This window comes from Mandrillus leucophaeus, unplaced genomic scaffold, assembly GCF_000951045.1.
Source record: "Mandrillus leucophaeus isolate KB7577 unplaced genomic scaffold, Mleu.le_1.0 Scaffold682, whole genome shotgun sequence".
Classification (NCBI taxonomy): Eukaryota; Metazoa; Chordata; class Mammalia; order Primates; family Cercopithecidae; genus Mandrillus; species Mandrillus leucophaeus.
In genome coordinates this window covers 1,702,503-1,724,984 of record NW_012107386.1, presented here as the reverse complement: position 1 = coordinate 1,724,984, position 22,482 = coordinate 1,702,503, and the positions used below count along the sequence as shown (strand labels likewise).

General features: G+C 39.0%; 1 protein-coding gene across 1 annotated transcript in view; it reads right to left on the bottom strand.

Moving 5' to 3' along the window:
• SOGA3 (SOGA family member 3) overlaps positions 1–17,016 on the bottom strand; it is a 48,626-nt gene extending 31,610 nt beyond the window's left edge. Inside the window, exons 1-4 of the mRNA XM_012002315.1 lie at positions 15,941–17,016; positions 12,856–14,047; positions 12,162–12,386; positions 10,222–10,380 (exon numbers count right to left, since the gene is read on the bottom strand). Coding sequence (XP_011857705.1) covers positions 10,222–10,380; positions 12,162–12,386; positions 12,856–13,956 — 1,485 coding nt within the window. The 5' untranslated portion in view covers positions 13,957–14,047; positions 15,941–17,016. The remainder of the gene's footprint in view (positions 1–10,221; positions 10,381–12,161; positions 12,387–12,855; positions 14,048–15,940) is intronic.
• Positions 17,017–22,482: the final 5,466 nt, after the last annotated feature.

The following is a 22,482-nucleotide window of genomic DNA, read 5'->3' as shown; positions in this document are numbered from 1 at the left end:
TCCATCAAAACACTTGCAAATGGATCATGAAGCAGTAAGGACTAAATACAGGCCTAGTGGAAGAGGCAATGGATCAGATGGAAGAAGTTAGCATGGCTTTATAATGAAGTGAGATTTAAAGGAGAATTTCAGAGACTAATAGACATTCATGAAAAAATGCAAAGCAAAAGCATTTCAAAGTTCTGTAGAAAAAAATGGGGTCCTAGATAGCTCCAAAATTTTATTCTTCAAAATTAGACTTCAAAATTCTTTCTAGGAATTTTCTTAATCAGCCAACCTACAGCTACATGATAATAATAACAATAACATCTGATATGGTACTGTTCAATTTATAAAGCACCTTCACATATGTTATCTCATGTCACCCTTGTGAATAGACTGGACGGGAAAAATATTTATTTTCCTTTAAAAGGTGATTAAATTGAGTCAGCTATTACGTGGCTTCTCTGAAGTAACATAGCTATTACATTTGTAAAAAGTGAGATAGAATTGACCTGAAAACATTTTTCTAGCCCTTTGTTTCTAGTTTTTTCCTCCAAGATTCCCTTTCTGTGAGATAAAATAGATTTTCCCTACAGCCACCTTGGAAGTCTTCTCTCAGTGTTTACTCAAAACATTCTCTGATAGACCCTAGAGTATTATAGAGGATTATAGAGTCTAGGAGTATTGAGGTTCCCTAAAGAGGGTAGGTTATTTGTGGGTCAGGAAGAACATGAAAGTTATTTGTGGGTCAGGAAGAACATGAAAGTGGCAGGGGCAGCCTGAGTCTTTGCAGTGAGGCCACGTAGCACTGACTACTGGAGACCACGCATTGGAGGCAGACAGACTTAGGTGTGGGCCTGGCCTCTACTAACTGGTGACATTAACCTCTCTGAGCCTTGGAGTCTTCATCTCTAAAATGAGGCTATTAGCAACATAATTATACATAAACTATCTAGTTCAGCCACTGGCATGTAATTAGCACTCAACACTGGTGGCTACTGAACCACTGCAGCCCTGGGGTAATTTTCCATATCTCTCCAGCCAAATTAGCTGCTAAATCAATTGTCTCAGACATTGAAGATATAAAGCAAATTCCAACGGATAGTCTTTGGGAGTGACAGGATCTGCAGTCTTCTCTCATTCCTTAAACCCGCATTTTACATTTTTTCACCAAAGCACAAAGAAGTTAAACTGCAGAGCTGATGCCCAAGATGTCAGAGTCATCTTCCTGTTCTTGGGTTCCCGTCCTCATTCCCTTTCTCAAGAATCCAATGGTACCTTGTTTCAGGGAAGACCTGTTGTTTCTGGGGGATAAATGGAATCTGAGAGATGCAAAGTGAGTACTAGAAGTTTCTAGAAGGTAGTAAGGTCTTGGGAGACCTCTATTTCTGGAAGTGGGGTGAGGCTGGAGTTACCCATCCACTTCCTTTTCATTATGTTTGGATTGCACTAAGCACCATAGAAACAGCCCTGGTTCACAGCCACTTTTTTTTTTTTTTCTTTCTGCAAAATCAGGCATGAACACCTTGCTTAATTACCATTTATTCTCTTTTCAAAATTACTTATTGTTTATCAACTTTGTGCCCTGTTCTCTTTTGGTTGTTATAGACACAATTAATAACATGGACTCAGTCTTTAATCTCAAGGAGTTTACAGTCAAATGCAGGAAAAAAGTTATATGCAAATCAAGTAAGAAATAATTATTGTAATATTACAGAAGAAGGTGGTCTCATTGCCTATATGCTGGGAACTGAACTAGATGCTGAGGGTGACACAGTGACCAATGCAAGAGGGGCTCTTGTCCTCTTAGAACTCACAGTCTGGTTGGTCTTGTGAGGACTTCATGAGAAGTATTTGGTACAGTAATGTATATGTGCAGCTACAGTCGAAGTACTTTAGCTGTCTTTCCTATTTGAAAATAATTAACTTGTGGGCAAGGACTACCCACCTGGTGACATTATCTGTTATTCCTTATACACATTATATATATGCTTCATAAATAGTTGCTAAGTGAAAGTCAGATCCAAGTTTATATGTTTTTATTTTTTTCTAAAAGGCTGAGACAGAAATAAGATGTTATTTCTGCCACTAGTGGGAGCAATGTCATTCACAGGCAGCCAAGGGTGGCCACGGTAGAGGGGAGTGGTGGAGAATAGTGTCGTTTATTACTGCCCCAAAGCCTGAATGCACCACATGGACTATTTAGTTACAACTGTGCCCTGAGAATCTCTTAAGGAAGGGATTGAGGTTGTTTAATTGATGTCTTTTCTGCATGAGGTTGATGTCTGTCACACATACAAAGGCCAAGTAATCTCAAAAAAGTTTTTTATTATGCTCTTGAAAACATAAAGACTTGCATCTTCAAAAAACATCAGAGAAGTCATAGGGAATAAAAATAAATTTCAAAAATAACAAAATACAAACATTTGGATGTTTAGCTGAGGATCAGCGCTGGTTAACGGCCACATTCTGTGGTGAGGGCCTGGCAGCCTTCCAGGGGCAGGAAGCATAGGCAGATTTCATCCTAAGAATCGTATGGTTAAAAACCCCACCTCAAGACTTTCTGCAGAAATTAGAATGTTTAGTGGCCATCATTCAACACATTGGTTTATTTACTGGAATAGATGATGAATTCTTTGGTTACTACATAGTCTTTATAGCTTCCTAGAGTGTAGAGCCAAGGCCACATCAAAAGGCATGGCTGGATTATTAGAGAGGTTCAACTTGTACTCATTCCCACATATCAGGTCTTCAGCTGTAATTTCTACAGCACTAGCACAGGCCCTGAATGCTAAGTAGCAACAGAGAGATAACTGTGTGTCTTACTTCCTGTGTTAAAAAATGGAATCAACCTAAATGCCTATCAATTATAGACTGGATAAAGAAAATGTGGTACATATATACAATGGAATACTATGCAGCCATAAAAAGAAACAGATCACATCCTTTGCAGGGACATGAATGGAGCTGGAGGCCATTATCCTTAGCAAACTAACACAGGAACAGAAAACCAAATACTGCATGTTCTCACTTACAAGTAGCACTAAATGATGAAAATGCCTGGACACATGGAGGAGAACAACACTCACTGAAGCTTTTCAGAGGATGAAGAGTGGGAGGAAGGAGAGGATCAGGAAAAATAACTAATGGGCACTAGGCTTAATACCTGCATGATGAAATAATCTGCACAACAACCCCCCATGGCACAAGTTTACCTATGTAACAAACTTGCACTTGTACCCCTGAACTTAAAAGTTAAAAAAAAGACACATGTTCCTCAAATGTCCACTTTTTTCAATTAAAAAATGTGTTATCTGGAAAAAAAACTTTCAGTAGGGACCTTCAGTGGGTGCAAACTTGGAGTTTAATGCAACATTTTGCCATCTGTATCTTTATATCCTCTGTGTTATCTACATGGCCACACTACACCAGGCATTCAAAAAACAGCTGTTGACTGACTATATGAAAAAATAATTACAGTATTTAAATAATAGTAATGAAACTGAATTTTATACCTGACTATGAAACGTTCAGGGAGAACAGAGATGGATAACTGACAAAGTAGAAAATGGTACATTTATAGGAAGCTTCGAGAGCACTCAGTTTAATTTCTGCATTTACATATTAAAAGCTGAGGCCTATACATTTTAAGTTGTTTCTTCAAGGTCATAGGGAATGACAAATGAGGTCTGAAAGCTAGCTTCTAGACTCCATGATATGTGTACTTTCTAACAATCACACTCAAATTCATGGCTAATGAAAAACTGACTATTCTCTTTTCTGTAAAATGTTAACTCATAATTTGTTGATTCTATAGAAAAGACCTGTCAAGTATTTAGAAGGTTCATTTATCCATGATGGCTGCACGTAAAGTCTGTGTATAACTACAACATTTTGTTGTACTATATTGATTTTCTTCATGATTGCCCCAGAGGCCTCACATAAAACTCAGTGTTGCTTCTATATCTGGTGACAGCTAGGAAATGACTTCTTTCAATATTTGGTCCCCAGGCTTGAGTGATACTAAACTCAGAGCTGTTTCATAACAATGTACATCCCATGGATTAAGTTTTTCTTCATTTTCCCAGAGTTTTAACCTAATTTGAAAACCCTTATTTCAATAGTTTTATGGCTTTATTGTGAACCATTTCAAATTCCCCCCACCCCCCCGCCTTTATTTTACTTTATTTTATTTTATTTTATTTTATTTTTTGAGATGGAGTCTCCCTCTGTCCCCCAGGCTGGAGTGCAGTGGCACAATCTCAGCTCACTGCAAGCTCCGCCTCCCGGGTTCATACCATTCTCCTACCTCAGCCTCCTGAGTAGCTGGGACTACAGGCACCCACCACCATGCCTGGCTAAGTTTTTGTATTTTTAGTAGAGATGGGGTTTCACTGTGTTAGCCAGGATGGTCTCGATCTCCTGACTTTGTAATCCGCCCGCCTCAGCCTCCCAAAGTGCTGGGATTACAGGCGTGAGCCACCATGCCCAGCCTCAAATCCCCTTTTAAGGTAGGTTGGATACAGAAGTCAGAGAAATAAACAACACTTCAGTAACTATATAAGTAATATACTTCCATGGAGATACTTAACATGGATAAATTGCTAATCTCACAGAGGTGAGTCACTCAAAGTTCAGTCTTGAGCCCTTGGACCAAGTCAAACTGGCCTCTAAGAGTTCAGGGTTGGAGACTTAACTCTTATTAATATGCTTCATCAGCAAAAGCAACAAAAATTTAAATATACATGTGTTAAACAATTTTTTAAGAAAGCCCATTACATTGCAAACATCCAAATCAATAGATATTTTAGATGCAAACTGGAAATGTACTTAATAGGAGATGCTTAATCAGGTAAAAGCCTGTATTTGTTCAGCACCTTACAGTTTCAATAATATGAAGTGCAAAATTTCAGCCAATAAAGGAACTGGAATCTGATCAACAATGTGGGGGTGTGTCATGCTGTCCTGTATTTTTATGTAAATAACAAATTTGAAGTTTATAATAAAAGTTCATTATATTGCACAAAAATAATCCACCAATTTCTGATCTGTGTACTACTTTGTTTCTGATGGGGGCTTGGCATCTGGGTAAAAGAGTCATTTACATGCAACTGAATATTAAAGATCACTTCAGAGTACATGGAACTGTATATCTAATTTCATTAAAAAATCCAATAAAATGTATAATGCCTACATAAATACATCTTTAAAATGCATTCATAACACATGGCAACTTCCTGGAAGACACGCTTTTCTATGCTTACCTGACACACTCTTTCTTGTTTTTAATTTAGTCTCTTATTCCTGCCCATGTTATTCAACAAACTATTGGCTCTGAGAAGATATGACTAAAATAATAATGTTTAATTGATGCATCTAAATATATGTATGGCCATTTCATTTTAAAATATCAATGACTAATGTTTTATTTTAAAATGTTAAGTAAACTACCAGAACCAGGGGAAAATATTTGCAAGAAATGCCCCATTAAACTGTCTCTTGAAATGCTTCCTCACTGATTTATCATGCAACATTTCTTTTTCACATTTTATTATTCAGGAAAACATGCCCTATGAGAACCAAGTGTAGTTATGATCAGTTCTTTATTTTATATAAGAAAATAAATAGGTAATTATAAACATGTAGTACAGAATTTGCCTATTAAAGTTTTCCATTTGTAAAGATAATCTGGGTATACAGATATACTCTCAAGGGACTCTAAAAAACAAAAAAACAGAGACGCTGTTAAATTTATAGTACTAATTACTTTTGTGTTCTAGAATGAAAGGTCATTGTAATAGATAAGATCTATTATACCAAGTGCACAAAAAATAAAAGTCCAAGATAGATGGTGCTATTTCAGTAGGCCAGTTAAGAACCTTCTGGAGCACAGACTGAAAAAAGTTAAGAAAATTATTTTCTTTTAAGAATCTTGTGTATGGGTGAGGTATGAGACAATATAAGGAGTACAGATTCTGAAAAGAAAAAAGATCTGATAAACGGTTCTCATCATCATCATCTTACTCTTTCTTTTCTTTGCTCCTCTGTTGGTGAATTCTTTGCTCAAATATCTGTTATCAACACTTCACCAAGCAGCAGACCTTAAAAGTGACACAACATGACCCTTCTTCTGTTGATGATTACAAGGAGCTTCAAAGCTTTGAAAATAAAGTTCACTGCTACAGCAGCAGAACCTCATGACAGACAGTGATCCTCAATTTAATTGGAGCAAAAACTCACCTCTCACAGAGAATGCATTGTCTAAAGCCTCCTTCATAACCTCACTTTATCCTATTTGTGCATGAACCCATTCTGGCATTCAAAGAGCTACTTGTTGTTTACATGACATAACTTTAACAAAAACCTCTGTCTCTTTGATCATTTCCAATGTTGAAAGATAGATTGCCATTTTCTACAGGTTACAGAAAGGTAAAGGCATTCTTCTACAGTAAGAAAGCATACTGCTGGTAGCAATCAATGTTTTATAATTGGGATGAAAATGCTATTAAGATTCAAAGGCAGCATTTGAAGAGGTCCCTCCTGTTTGTAGTTGGTCAAATATCAGCTATTTCAATACAAGCAATGAGATGCAACAGATGCCGCTAATTACCTCCATTCTGCCTCTACTCAATTCTTCTTACTCCCAGGTGCCTACTCCATCCTCTCAGGGGCAGAAGATAGGCAGATAGATGTGAGGAGGTGCACAGGACCTTGTGCAGCCACCAATCCTGAGAGCAATTGGTCAATACCTTTGAAGCTAGTTAAATTTTTAGTAAACAGTTCTAAACTCTAGCAGATGGTCTATTGGTCCCAGTGGTGCTGTTCAACATCTATATGACTCCATATAAAGATCTAAAATCTTGGAATTGGAGGATTGCTTCTCTCAAGTATATTCTACTTAATATTTTATGATTTTACTCTATAACTAGTGTCTTTTCTCTTAATGGAGAGCTTGGCCTGGTTCTACTTTTCTCCTTTAAAAAAATGACATGAAGGGATAACAATTCATCTCTGACCAAATTAACCAAGTTGGTTAACACTCACCAAGGGCTTGAATATGTTTTCATTTTACAACCAATGAAGCAGATGGTTAACTGAAGTTGTTGCAAGTCATCCAAGGAGAAACTTACAACCCTTATCTACAGAGTAAGCCAGTTATAATTGCAGCTCAGTTTTAATATTTATCTTCTTAGAGCATTATAAAATTATCATTGCAAAAATCTTTTCTAAACGGAACATTTCTGATTTCTAAACATGTTGTTAAACTACTCTTTCTATTTCTGACATTTTTCTGAACACTATGAAGGTCAACCTCAAATGGGTAATTATAGAGCACTCCTACAAGAATATTATTCGGTTTTCCTTTATTATGTTTAGTATCCTCCAGATCTTTATCTTCCACTCTTTCTCCCTTCCTCTGTTTTTTTTTTTTAATTTATGTTTCCCCACCACCTTCCATCTTCTCAAATCATGAATGCCATTTTCTTAATAAAAGATTACTTTAAAGGCTGATGTTCTGCATATATACTCCTAAATTATTTTTACTTTTATTGTTGTATTCCCTAATCAGGCATTGGCATTTGGTTTTTTATAACTCTAAGGAGAATTAAATTTCCTCTTTGGTACAAACATCTATACCCACATTGCTTGGTACTGGAATAGCATTTTCCCAACCCAGAATTAGAGCCCTGAAGGAAATAGTCACCGGGAAGAGTGTGAGCAAAAGAATCAAGGAAATGCATCCTTACAATCTCCTGAGGACATTCCCAAGTTCTACCCTTTCCTCCTGGTGGCCAGATTATTTTGGCTTTTATTTTAAGATGGGAGAGGTCCCATCGTTCTGGCTAACGGATAGACAGTCTATGCATATTTTCCCCTTTAATAGATGGTAAAATGAAAATCAGAAAGCTCTTATGCCATTCTTAAGTACAATTTTCCAGGTATCCACTTAAAACATTCACATGACACCAAATTACAAGGCATTTCTTTTTTATCTCTGGTAATCAAGCAAAGTTTGTTTGTTCTTGAATGTTTTAAATTGTATAAACAAGGAATATGAGAGAGTACAGTAATGTATGAACAGGGAATGGCGCCTATGAGACTGATGATGAACTTTCTCTTTGCTTGCTCACAGGAAGCTATCAGATTGTTGCTCCTGTGGGTTGAATTCTGTTCTCTCCTTCTACCCTCCCTATCAAATTCATATATGGAAGTCCTAACCCCCAATTGCTCAGGATGAAATCTCATTTGCAGACAGGGTATTTAGAGGTAATCAAATTAAAATGAGGGTTGGGTGCGACGGCTCATGCCTGTAATCCCAGCTCTTAGGGAGGCAGAGGTGGGAGAATAGCTTGAGCCTAGGCAGGTCAAATGAGGTTCTTAGGGAGGACCCTAATCTAATATCACTGATATTCTTACAAAAAGGGGGAGTCTGGAAACAGAGAGCTACAGGGAGAAAGGCATGTTGCCATGAAGATGGTCATCTACAAGCCATAGAGGGAGGCCAGGAACATATCCTGTCTTTACAGCCCTCAGAAACAACCAACCCTACTAACGTCTTGATTCCAGACTTCTAGAGTACAGAACTGTGAGACAATTCATTATTTCTGTTGTTTAAGCCACCCAGTTTTTGGTATTTTGTTACAGCTACCCTAGAGAACTAATACAGTTACCTACTTTACTTTTTTTTCTATAAATGAAAGTCAATTTTTGACATACCTTCAACTGTACATTATTGTTGAAGAAATATATACTTATATCTGTATTAATTTCATATTTGATCTCTTAACTTCAGGGAAAAATCTTTGCCATCCCTTAAATGGCAATGTTCTGAATTTCATGAGAAAAAGTCTTATATACCAGAAAAAAGATGTTGAGAATCATCAAAAACAACCTTTCAGTGCAGAACTGGATAAAAGTAGACAAGTAGAAGTTACAGGTCTTTTAAAGTCATCCAGTTACTGGTGAAAATAGATCACACAGTTCCCAGTCTCCATATTTTTCTACTATAGCACAGAGCAACTCCTAGCTAGTAGCCAAGGATTTCATATCATTAAAATTTTTTTTTACTATTTTGTTATGTTAAAAAATGTTTAAAGTCAGGATAATATAAGACAGATGACAAAAAAATAGTTTACTCCACTGAAACTGTATTCTGCAAAGTCCTAACACATATTCTTAATCAGACTGTTGATATTTTCACTGCTACATGGTAGATATATTTTTGTACCATTTTGAGATAAGCACAGCAATGACAGGTGGGTCAATACCTCAGTCTGTGGAAAGATTAGAATTTTCTTTAGAATTCTGCTGATTCAAGCAGAGGAAATTTTTCAGAAGACAACTTGTGCATTTGCTAATTCTCAATGGTAGTTTTCACAAGTTGCATTGTACATGTTCAGGTAGCTATCAAAGAAAAGTATAATTTAGTTCTAATTAAATTGCTATCTATCTTAAAGCTAATCATTTCTTGATAGATGTTTCTGTCTCTTTTCTTCTCCATTTCTTTATCCTGATTCTATTCTTTTAGAAGACTCATGGTAAATACATTTGGAATCTTCGAATAGCTGACATGAAGGAGAACTTTGACTCTTCTACCCTAAAGGGTATAACTAAGATGAACTGGCTAAAGTTACAATTAAATATATCTCATGTAAAAAAGAAAAAAGGAAAATCTTTAAACAGAGCTATGATATGATACAATTGGCTGCTGTGAAGTATCTTCAGGGATAGTCACTGGTGATATTCTAAGCATTAGAACATTGTGGGAAGGGGTGGCTTTGCTATAGACAGACTTCAAGCAATGACTGAATTAGATCAAATGGACCTTAGAGTCTTTTCCATCCTAAAAATTCATGGTTCTATGAACTCAATAGTAATCTCATGGGGCTAATTATTCCCCTCAACTATCATAAGGCTCATTCCTTGACACTCTTGACACCCTTTGCATTTAGTATGCTCTGGAATTTATTTAATTAACATACATTTAGAAGACACAGAGATGAAACACAGAGATCAGTCAAAGCTCGTACATGTCGAGTTAGATACAGTGTTTAGGTCAGAATCTTTTGTCACTACTCATTTATTGGTATGAAATGGTGTATTTTTTACTATTTGGGAAAGAGTAAAAAATTGTCCTGCAATCATAAAATAAATTTTTTAACAGTCATATTAGTCCTTGGGATTCTTTTCTAATGGGCTAAAAATACATAGTACACCATGAAATAATCAAATACTAACCTCTTTCATTTTTTCCAGTTCATTCTGTAAAGCTTGCTTTGCAATTTCAACTTCTATGAGCTGTTGCCTCAGTTTCTCATTTTCATCTTCTGTTGTTGTTCTCTTTTCTTCCACATTTTCTAATTCATGATGAAGTCTCACAGATACATCCTTTGCAACCTGAATTAAGGTGTTTGTAACAATAAAATATAATTAATGACTATATAATAAGGGCTAAAATTTTATTCCTATCGAATGCATTAAAACCCAATATTTATATAGTGCTTACCATGTGCCAGGCATTATTCTACAAACTATACATATAAGCCATTCGCATATATCAATCATTTAACCCTATAAAAATCCCATGAGATAGGCACTATTACTCCTGTTTTGTAGATGAGGAAACTGAGTCTCAGAGAGGTCAAGGTCACACAGCTAACGAGTAGACACTGCGGGGCTAAGAGGCCTAGTAATCTGGCTCTAAATATATTGTTCCCTTAACTTCTGCACTACCCTGTGGTAACAAATGTTGCACTGGATTTTATCACATGTAGAGAAATTTCACAAATCTCCTTTACTTCAACAAAACTATGAGGTAGATGTTTCTATTATAATCTATGTTAAAGAATGAAAAATTGAAGTTTTTACAAGTAGTGGGTTGGGCTTGAATTTCAATCTTATAACTAGAATTCCAGTTGCTTAGTGTTAGGAAACATTTTAGTCCTTGCGATTATTACTTTTTGAATGACTGTGCATTTTTGCCTCATGTTTTGAGATTATCCTGGAAATTCTAGCGTTTGGAAGAAAAGTGGAGCAGCCTGGTATAGAGGCTTAGGATACAGGTTGTGATTTTGGACTGAGTGGAGAGTGAGCCTGGCACCTATTAGCTGTTTTTCAGGCCTGGGCACTTAACCTCTGTAAAAGGTGTAGCTTCTGCAGCTGGAAAATGGTGACTTAATAATCCCTACATTGTAGGATTTTTTTCCCTTGAGAATTACATGAAATAATAACGTATGTAACAGTGTTTGCCACATTGCTTAGTACATACTAAACACTCAACAAATGTTAAGAAAAAAGTAATACGTCTTTCATAAAATGTTTACACATAGCTTTCTTTAAAATAAAGAAAAATTACATGTGATCTTTAAATCTTGATGAAGTTAATGCAATGAACAGTATACGTATTTGGTGCAAGGAGATTAAGTTTGCATTGTCAATGAATCTGCCTACAGTCAGACTGAACTGGAGACCACACCTGTCTAGAAAATGCACTTGAAGGTTGAGATTTTTCCGGTGGAAGAAATTCTGAAGGAGCGACTTCACTTTAAAAAATGAAATTCTTTCATTTACCTCACACCATACAGGCTGCAAGTTGGTTAGTTGGGGGGTTTTTTTGTTTGTTTTTGTTGTTGTTTTTATTTTCTCAGGGAGTCACCTAAGTGGCAAGTGCAGAAAAGAAGTAGTCCTGGAAGAAGGAGGTGGAGTGGACACTTGCTGAAATAAATCTTAACTCCAGAATCTCCCTAGTGCAGTACCTATTTTGGGTTTCAACTCCCCCAGAGGAGTCCTTTTAGTGGCTCCTGACTGCCCGATTCCACCGGCATTCTCTCAGTAGACAGACTAGGGCAGATCAAAGGCTAGAGCCTGCGCTCTGCCACGCCCTTGCTTTTGCCCAGAAGGGAGCCTTCTTCTCATCACCTCTTGAAAAGCCACCTTGCTCCCAGGAGAGCACACTTAGCTCGTTTGCTGCCAGGCCCTCCACACACTCTGCACTCTTTAGAGCCACCTGCCAGTTCTCTCCCTTCTGAGACCCTAGTATTTTGTGGTTAGCGCTACTAAACTGTGTCCCTAAGGCTCCTTGCCAGTCGCCAGTGAAGACTTCTCAGCCTAAAGAGCCCTTGGCCAAAGTCCCCACCCGCCGCCCCTGCCGCGCGCCACTGAGCCCCCGCGCCGCAGACCTTGAGGTCCTGCTCCAGGCTGCGCAACAGCTCCCCGTCGATTTCCCCGGTCTGGGCGTAGCGGAGCCTTTTGCGCTCGGCTTTGCGGAGGCGGTACTGCAGGATCCGGCAGTTTTTGTTGGCTCTCTCCAACTCGTGGCGCATTTCCTGCAGTTGACAGGCATCCTCCTCGAAGAAAGTGTCCCTCATCTCATCCATCTCGGTTCTCAGCTCATCGATCTCGTTCTGAGGTGGTGACAGGCCGCGTGTCAAAATCAAACTCGCTTCCAGCCCATTCGACACACACCATGCACACCCCATTCCAATTTCAAATTCTCAGCTTTAATTGCCCTCTCTCCACGAGACAGGAGTGACAAGGAGCTGAGTGTAGAAGAGGAAACTGGGAAAAAAGGCCCACTTTAGGCCCTCTCTCATTCTCTTACTCTACCTCTCTCCAGGAAAAAGTGTGACAAACCATTATTATTAAAGAAACGGAGGCCCAGATTAGAATTTAAATGAAAACCTCGCGTTACTGAGAGCAGATTCAGTTTCAAATTTGGACAAGGCCTAGGAAACCCCCTCCCTCCTTTCTTGTTCTCCTCCCTCTTCAAGGCTCCCTAACAGGTTAGCAGCCTCTCACCCCCGCCGGGACACGCCCTAATCCTCCCAGGCCCACTCTTCCCATCCCCCAGCCGGATACCCCCACCCTCCTCACCTTCAGAGTCTCGTTTTCCTCTCGCAGCTTCTCCATCTCCTCCTGCATTTCTTCCTGCTCTTGGAGCTGCTGCGGGTGCGGCTGCGACGAAGGGGGCGCTGCCGCTTGCATGCCCCCGCCGCTCGCACTGCCCTCTGCGCTCTGCTGGGGGCCCTCCGCCGCCGCCGCCATTGGGGAGGCGGAGGGGACTGCCAGGGTCTCACAAATGGAAGGGGCACCAGCGACCGGGGAGCTGCGGCTACTGCTGCCGCCGCCGTTCTTAGCGTGCATCTGAGCCGCGGCCGCCGCCGCTGCTGCCCGCTCCTTCTTGAGATGGAACTGGATGAGCTCAGACTGCAGACATCCTTCCTTCCAGTAGCTCCCTCCACTACCGCTGCCGCCCCCCGCAACGCCGCTTCCGGAGTTTCTGCTGCCGGGTCCTGGGGTTTTGCCCGCAGAAGAGGAGGATGGCGAAGGGGAGGCCCCCTCCCCGCCGCTGCCGCCCCTCTGCTGAGCGCGTACGCCTTTCCCTCGCCAGCCCCTGGGCGGCGGCGGCTGGGGAGCGCCCCCCTCCCTTTCCCCGGAGCCTCCGCCGGCTCCTCCTCCTTCCCCGCCCCCTCCTCCCCCTTCTCCTAGCGGAAGGGGTTCCCCGAGTTTCGAGGGCACGGACTCTAGCTCCCGAGGCGGCTCCTCGGGCGGTCCGGGCCTCTTGCCGCCCAAAGCGGCCAGGGTCGCGGCTGGGGCCGCTTCAGCACCAGCAGCGGGCTGGACAGCTCCCGGAGCGGCCCCTTTGGGCGCCAGGGGCGTCGCCTTGTCGGCCCCGCCTCCGCCTCCTCGGGCGCCGGCGGGCGGTCCCGTGCGGCTCCCGGTCTTGTTACCCTGCTGTTGCTGCTGCTGCAGCTGCTGCTGCCGAACAGAATTGAGTTTAGTGCCGGCCCCCACTGGGGACCTGGTGGCCGCGATTGTCTGTCGCAGCGAATTGTCCCTCGGTCTAGCGGGTGACTGAGCTCGCTGCTGCTTTCTGCTGCTGCCCTCCGGGTGCAGACGAGCCTCAGTGGCTGCAGCGGCGGGAGGAGCTGCTGCTGTGGCAGGGGCAGCGCCCCCAGTCGGTGGCTGACTCATGGCTAGGAAGAACCTACCAGATGCGATTTGGAATAGCCCATTACTAGATCATCCTCTTCCCTCTTCACCGCCGCCAACCTTCCTTCCTAAGCTGGGACAGAAACAAAAAGAGAGAAGAACACAACACGTCTGCGTTGTTGCACAGCAAAGGGTGATATTGCTGTACAAGAGAAGCTCTCAGAAAATGATGAGATTTGGATGGCGCTTAGTAGAAGCTTTGACTTTAGGAATAGGGGCTGTCTTTAGAAATAGGATGCAGGTATGTCAATTCTCATTTTGCCCAGGGTGGCGCTGTCTCCATCTCACTCCACCTTAGCAAAATGACGGATCTGAAAGCAGCTGAACCTTACATTCTCATGGTAGCAGGCTTTGGAAAGGGTGAGATACAGAGTCAGACAGGAATTGGTGGGAAGGGAGATATAAAAGAAAAGAGATAAAGTCGAAAAGAGGCTTCAGAAAGAAAAGATGTCCATATATTAGAGTTGTCAAATCTCTGCTTTTACAACGTTGGCTTTCCTCGCCATCAAATCCATATGTAAAGCCTAGTTTAGTGGAGAAAGTTTTCATTTAATTAGTATTCCCAAGTTCAATTAGAGGAAAAGAGTTATGATGTAGGGCTCCTAGAGAAAATTTTCTACGGATAAATGACACTTTCCCAAGCCGGTTCCAACGTTGTTTTTGGGGAAATGCACCCAATTTCCTTTGTAATAGAACTAAAAGAAAATATAAATAATGAATGCCTTTAAATCAATCTCAGTTTCAAGCAAACAACAGCATTAAGAATTGTCTATATGGGTTAGTTATTAACAACCCCAAAGCTTATCTTTTCCCTTTGGGGAAATAATTTTTAAAATACATTTGGAAAAGTTGATGGTCAGTTCTGCAGTTTCCTAAGTTTCTGGTGATGAATTTTCCTATGCTCATCCAATTTTGTAGTCCTTATGAATCACTTTAGTTTTAAGTGTAATTGCTAGATAGAAAATATTTTCATTCTTAGCCATCTTCTTACATTGCATATCATAGGCAAAGTTGTACTTTTTAAAGTGCCCATTCCCTCCTATGTAGCCATATTCTGAGACAGAACCCAGAAGGCTGATGCATCTTCCCTTATAGTGGTAAAATCAATTTCCAGTATATATATTTCCAAGATAAATCCATCACTAGCTTCTTTAATCTGAAAAACAGCAAGCTACTGCCTCATAGGTTCTTCTCCCTAGGGATCCAGGCAGCTAGTCAATTAGTTGCCTTTTCCTTAAAATTATTTCTGTCTAAAGCAGTGAAAGGGCATGACTAGGCATAAATTTCTGCTTTAAAAATATTTGTCCTATACAGAGAGGAGGTTACCCTACTGCCAGTTATTTTACTTGCATAATTCTTGTTAACATCTATTTTTAGCATCACAACTTAGCATGCAGTAATTCCTCATTTTATAAAGAAATATTACCAGAGGATTCCTAATCCACCTTCCTTTCTGTTTCCGGCATCTCCTTCCAACTCACTTTGAAATATAAAGGTGAACAAAGAAGACATCAGGGGAGAAATTTGCCCATCAACTTATTTTCTACATCTTCTCTCCCAGCCACAATAATACTAGAACGTCTGGCCTAGTTTATCATCTTGGGTGACACTATGGGCTATCTAACTAATTTATATTGCCAATGCAAACTTATTTTTGTTTTTAATCAGGCAGAATAATTCCAGAACCGAGAAGCCAATGTTTAAACTCAGCCCCCAGACAGCATTAACCCAGGTGAAAGCTTGTGTTCCAGTAACTGGGCTCCACAATCAAAGGTATCCGGCTGCTGTCACGTGGTTCGCACAAAGTGACAAGATGCTGCATCTCTTCAAGGCTTTCCCGGTGAAAATTGCCACCCAACCAACCCCGGCACGACTTAGACCAACACTTTTAATCTCAAGTTTTATCCGCCCGGTGACCCACCCCATCATTCATCCCCAACCCTTTAGAAATCCAGAACTTGCTCACTTCTCAGCAGAGGCGAGGTTTCCAAGTAGTTGAGCAAATCAACAGCACTTTCCTTCTGATATTCCGGGGATCTCAGGGTTTATTATTGTGCTTTTCTTCGCTGAGGGAAGTTCAACTTCATATTATTGTATACGACTTTCCGGGTGAGCATGACTTTGGGCTCGCTCGCCGCAGTTCCACACCCACTCGATTTCTCCAAACAATGGCGGTAACGTCAAGATTCAGCTGCCCCCAGAGCTGGTGACTTCTCGGAGGTCCGCGGCTGGGCTGGAGCTGCAGCTCTCAGCAGGCTAACACGCGAGGTACCAAGCTGGGCCAGACGCTCCCCAGGAAGTGCAGAGATATTCATGAGCTGACCTCACCGAACTGGGCAGGGGAGAGGGCGGGATTGCAAGGGACGATAGGGTAGAAGTAACCAAAGAGAGGTTACTTTCAAGAGGAAAGAGAAGGCGGCGGGGAGGGGGACGGGGTCCGGGGGTGGGGAGTGGCGGGATAAAGAGACAAAAAGGCCAGAGCCACGCCCGAGATGGAAAATTGGCAGCAGCGCTCAAAGTCCATGCTCTATTCTCTTATCCCGTACTTGGCGGAGGATTCCAAAACCGCTCGAACACGGATGCACTCGTTTTCTGCAAAGCTTTGTCCTGGATTCCGTCAATCTCCATCAATTATTTACTTGAGCTCCTTTTCCAAGGAGGCGGACTCGAACAGCTTTCCGGGCGTGACTGACGTCTCCTGATGCAGCTGCGAGACGCTGGCGGGCGGCTGATGGGAGTTCTCTTTGTTCACTCACTTTAATTCTCAGTCGAGCTCTCCACGCGGTGCTCCCTCCCCACCCCCAGCCCGGGCGGAGTCAGCAGATGTCGTTTCCACGAATAGATAATGGTTGCCATGATGGGACCCACCGTCCCACAGACAAAGGGTTCTTGCGAGGCCACGACTAATTTAGTGCAAACCGAAATAAATATCGGCCCACAGAGATCCTTTACAGACGGATTTGCCCTCTGTACATTTTCCTGTTTCCTATTCAGTGCCGGTTTCTACCGTGAAAATAAGGAGTAATTGCTGGGATCCATAATCTTTATAGTAGTGCATGCGAACAATAACAGAAAGCAGGAAGAATATATTATATCAGCGTGAAAGGGAATTCAGCGTGAAAGAGGAGTTCAGAACATACGTGTCTTTACAATTTACACTAACCCATACTGTTTCACAGTAATAATATTTTAAAAAGTTAAGTGGAAATTTCTCTTTTTCTTTTCAGTTTCTTTTTTGAGTTGGGGGGGCGGGGGGCACGGGAGCCTCCCTTCTACCTGTAAGAATTTCTTTGTGAGCTTGAGTATGAGAATAAAAGTAAGCTCTGCTTTTGAAAGAGCATTTTACAATTTAATTTGTCTTACATTTATATGGTGATTTTGTAAGTAAAATGAAGACGATATCTTGAAATAATAATAATTTTTGTGCTAACATGAATTTTAGCTTAAGAGATTCAATTTTCCAAGTGTTGATCTTGCATTAAAAGTGAAATAAAAACAATTTAGAAGTAGTTTGCATAAAAGCATTTATTACAGCAAAATAAAAACATGCTCAAGCTCTGGTGATTGTTATTTTTAGAGACATATAAAACAAGTATGATATCACGACAAAATCATTCATGTTCCAAAATAGGTATTAAAAGCCAATTTTGAGCCTGTCACTGTCCAAGGTGCTGGGATGCAAGGCTGAATCAAGAAATTCCCTGTGCTGGGGACACTCACGCATACTGGTGAAAACTGAGATAATGTCCTTATTTTCTTTCAAATACCTTTGGGAAAAGGAAAAGTGACATCTGTGACATTTATAATAAAAAGCTCACACCTCGACTAGCATACCAAAAATAAAGGGGGGGGGAAAGCAAGTGAAAATGTAAACACAAGTTGGTTTGAATTTATATTAGGAAATTTCTTATTATGTACCCAAACTTGAGCTGTAATACCTTTAAGAAATATCAAGATGCACATGTCTCATCCAATCAAAATGGATAAAGTAGATACAAATATTTTTCAGCTCAATCTTTACCAATAAAATACTGATATTATAAACATAGTCTAAAGACACAAAATATACATAGTCCTGCTTCTCTAAGAATTTTTACTCTGCTCAGGCATCTATGTTTTGATTTTTTTTCCTAAAGCGGTATCATTTATTGCAGTGCAAATAGTAACTTTAAAAAGTAAAAGAAAAACTAAAAATGGATTATTATGTATCCTTAAATCAATGTGTCTAAATATTTCATTTTATAATTTAGTATTATGCAATTTTAAGGCTTGAAACTAATAATACAGAATAAGTATAAGCAATATTTAACATGCTTGTTTACCCATAAGTATGCCATAAGAAAAATAACTTTTGAATTGGAGATTTTTCTGATTTATTCCTTTATTTGCTGCTTAAAATTATATTGCTGCAATTAAGCAAAACCTAAAGATGATTATTCAAAGGCTTTTCCAAGATTTACAAAGATTTCAGCAGTATTTTTACTGTGTTTCAGAAGCAGACCGTCCAATCAGCCTTCTAATGTTCGCTTATGATAAGGAGTTATCCCCTTCATAGCACAGCAAAATGTGGATCTTCAATCAAGGGAAGAAGGCTAAAGTCTCAACTTGGAAACCCTTAAGAAATATGTAGTTTAAAATCTCCAACCTTCTATTCTCGTGACTTTACATCACACTATCTTAATTTACATAGTTTTATATTTTGCAAAGCCCTTTCATTTTGTGTGCTCAAAACAAAGTGTGTGAAGTAGATACTATCTTCTCCACTAAACATGGAATAACTGAGTTTCAGAGATGCTGTGACTTCCTCTAGTTAAATTTCATAATCACAACTTAAACTTGGTTCCTCTTCTCCATCAATTGTGCTTATTATATTGGTCTCAAGTGCCTCACCTCTTTTTCATAGCATGTCGTAAAACTCTGCATCTCAAAGCCAGATTTTGCACCTGTATCCTAGTTCAATCTTTTCACCAATGCGTAGAATATCTACATTTGGAGATAACATTATCACCTCACTCATATAATTTTTTTTCTTTTTTCCATCTCTTATCTATTTCTATTTATCTTTTAGTAAAGTAAAACAATATATTCTATATCTATTTTTCTTTCAGTGAAACTATCATTTGATATACTTTCCCACTAAACATGGGCTTATTCATTGCTTTATCTTTTCCCTTCACTTTTATAATCATATTTTCTTTCAAAATATCTTATATTCATCATTTCTTCTTTATCTCCTTTGCAATCAACTATCAAAATGCAGACCCTCATAATTCTAGTTTAGACTTACAAATGCTTCCTATGTTAATGATAGGTTTTTTTCTGTCAGATCTGCACTGCTTAATGCTGCCTGTTTACACCTTTATTAAACAACACTTTCCTCATGTCATTCTGTTTTCAGTCATGTCTACATTGTTACATCATATCCAAACTCTTTTTCCTAGACTGCAAGGAACTGTACTGTTCACATTCTATAAGGGGTACTCTCTAATACCTCACTCCCTGTCCTAGTCAGACTTACTGTCTCTTTTTCCCACTAACATCCAGGCTTATTCTGCTTCTGCACCTTTCCTCTTTCTAGTCCCCATACTTGGTATTTCCCTCTTCCTCTCTAGCCACAAATCTGCTCCTACTTTCAGGTTTAGCTTAAGTTTCAAATCTTTCTGTCTCATGAACTTAGGCAAGTTATTTAAACTTTCCGAGCCCCAGTTTTTTTCACTTACTACTTCATTTGTTTATTCATACATGTATGATATATCGTTGACTTTTTGTCATTAATAATACCTAGTTTATGTGATTATTATTATGAAGTGGTGATGTTAATTTTTATCACAGTGCATGGAACATAGTAATTACAACTAATGGTAAGTGATGATTACTATGTGCCTGGCATTGTAGGCTATCAGCATGAAATAACTATTATTGTAGTTATTAATTGTTATCATTAATTTAACCAAATTTTACCATTCCTGAATTTCTACAAAACTATGTTACACTATTTAAAAATACTTGGTTAGTCTTGGCTGATGTTATAATTTTTCATCCAGAGAGTAAATATTTTAAGATAATATTTCTGTTTTTCTCATTATCTCCAGCAGAGAATTGGACACATAGAAGCTAGTCAATACAAATTGATTAGTAGAGTCATAACTGAGAAAAGCTGATGTGTTTCGGTTCATCTTATTTTTAGAGAGTAACTTAGCTTGGAGATGTGCCATTGTCCTGACCTTTATTGATCTATGTATGCAGTCACACACTATATTTGTTTTCTGGATGACACTTTAGATAATCATCAATGAATCATAGAGTCCTCGAGCTGTAAACATCATGATTCATCTTTTTATCACTAGGCAGCGTGCCCAAACCATATTATATGTTGGGATTAGCCTAATTTCAACTGTCTTAATAAAGGCTATTCTACAATCTCTCTGAGTACATGTACACACATTACAACTTAACTTTATGAGCAATAACTTATGATTTAATTCATGTATTGGATTAAGGATGTTTTGTGAATGACAGAAATTCCTATTTTATCATGGCTGCCTTAGTTACTCATGCCTTTACTGTTGTATAAATTTGCAGTTAGGCTTTGAATAGGCTTCTATTCAAGACTGTTGAGTAGTATTGAATAACTTCTGTTGCATGACATCTGTAAGTACTCTTGGTAATTCAACCCAATGTCTAGCCACTCATTATAGTCAACATATTGTTGGATTCCTGATTTCAATCTAAACTCATTCTCACTCTAGTCTTAATCTTAGTGAAAACTTTTAAAAACTATGGTACTTATTATATAAATGCAATATACATATTTAGAATCACCATTAAACTTCCCCCAATATCTCTACTTTAATAACTCAGAATCATTAAATTGTCTATATCTGCATTTTAATAATCTTTTATCTTACCTATTGTGGATCCTCTTGCTAGTTTCAGAATTCATCACTAATTATTATGCCTTAAAATGAGCACAGTAGATGAAGTTTCATTATGCCAGACCAACAAGGAGGGCATCCTAAGGTACAAACTTTACATTTCTAGTTCCTCTCTTCCCACATGCTGTCTGAAAAAAAGTCAAATAGTCCTCTGCATAGACATAATCTAAGGAAGATCTTAGTAACTGTAAATGGATCTGACAGATATTTGTATTATTATATACTGTAAATATCTGTTAAGCAAACTTCAAATGTAAGGTCTTGATATTTGGTTGATCGAGTTATGAAAATGTAAGCAAACTGCCACTTATATGTTATACTTTAATATCTTGCTTTTCTTGTTATTGTTCTTAAATATCAGTAGGATTTAAATTCAACTTGTAGTCACTAAAGTTTTGGATATCATAACATGCTACACAAAATAAGAGTACTTTTTTCTGACAGGATGCTAGATTGCTTTGACTTGATTCATTCTTCACCCAGTGATATTTATTATACATAAGTAATTTTTAGGGTCCTTCAAGGAAATACATAGCACATTCAATGTAAAATAATTTGAAAAAGGTTTATTTTACAAAGGGACTAGTTCCAAGATGTGGATCAGATGTTGGATAAACCACAGTGGAGAGTTCAGTAAACTGGAGTTAAGTACTAGGATGGTGCTATCACCACACTTATACAGAAGAAAAAGACACTATTGACAATGGGATTAAAAAGATGAGAGAACAGAGTGGTCACTGTACCCAGAAAAAGATGTGTAGAGCATGCTTCTTTGAGAAGGGTGATTTCCTATTGGATGACATAGCTAGTCCAAGATTATCTTGCTGTGAGGGATTGAGTGTTACAATTGTCATTACTGCAATTCTCATCCCTGTCTCTGGTGTCCTGCTGGTACTGTCCATTGCTTGGTCCCTTGAAGTCCAGAAGGCTATAGAACCATCTGATGTGGCCCATAAAGGCCACCTCCTGGTTTGAGATTAGATCTTAAGCTGTGAAATGTAAAATATTCAGCGCAATAAACAACAATATGATCGATAATGCAAAGTCTTTAAATTTACAATGTCCCTCACAAACTCATTTTTATATATGGTGCTGATCTAAAAATTTCAGTAAAAGCAGGCATATTGAGTTATTTCTTATAATTCTGGTAATGAATTTTCTCTGTGGATATTTTCATTGGAACTGCACATTAATCAATTGGAGAATTACAATTTTGTGGTATTAAATTTATCTATATATCCACATGGTACGTCTTTTTATTTAATTAGGTTGTCTTTCTAAATATCAATATTTTTTGGCTCAAAGATCTGGCAATCCTTTGCTAGATTTGTTCCTAGGTGTTTGATATTTTTATGCTGTTGTCAAAGGTGTCTTTTAAAGCACGTTTGTTATTTATTTCTTGTTAGCATATAGAATCACATATTCTTTGCAATGGACTTCTTTGCAATGATCTTATGTCCACTAACCTTGCTTTATTCTTTGATCATCTCTGGTAATTTTCATGAAGATTAATTTTTTTAAATTTATTTTTTTATTATTATTATACTTTAAGTTCTAGGGTACATGTGCATAA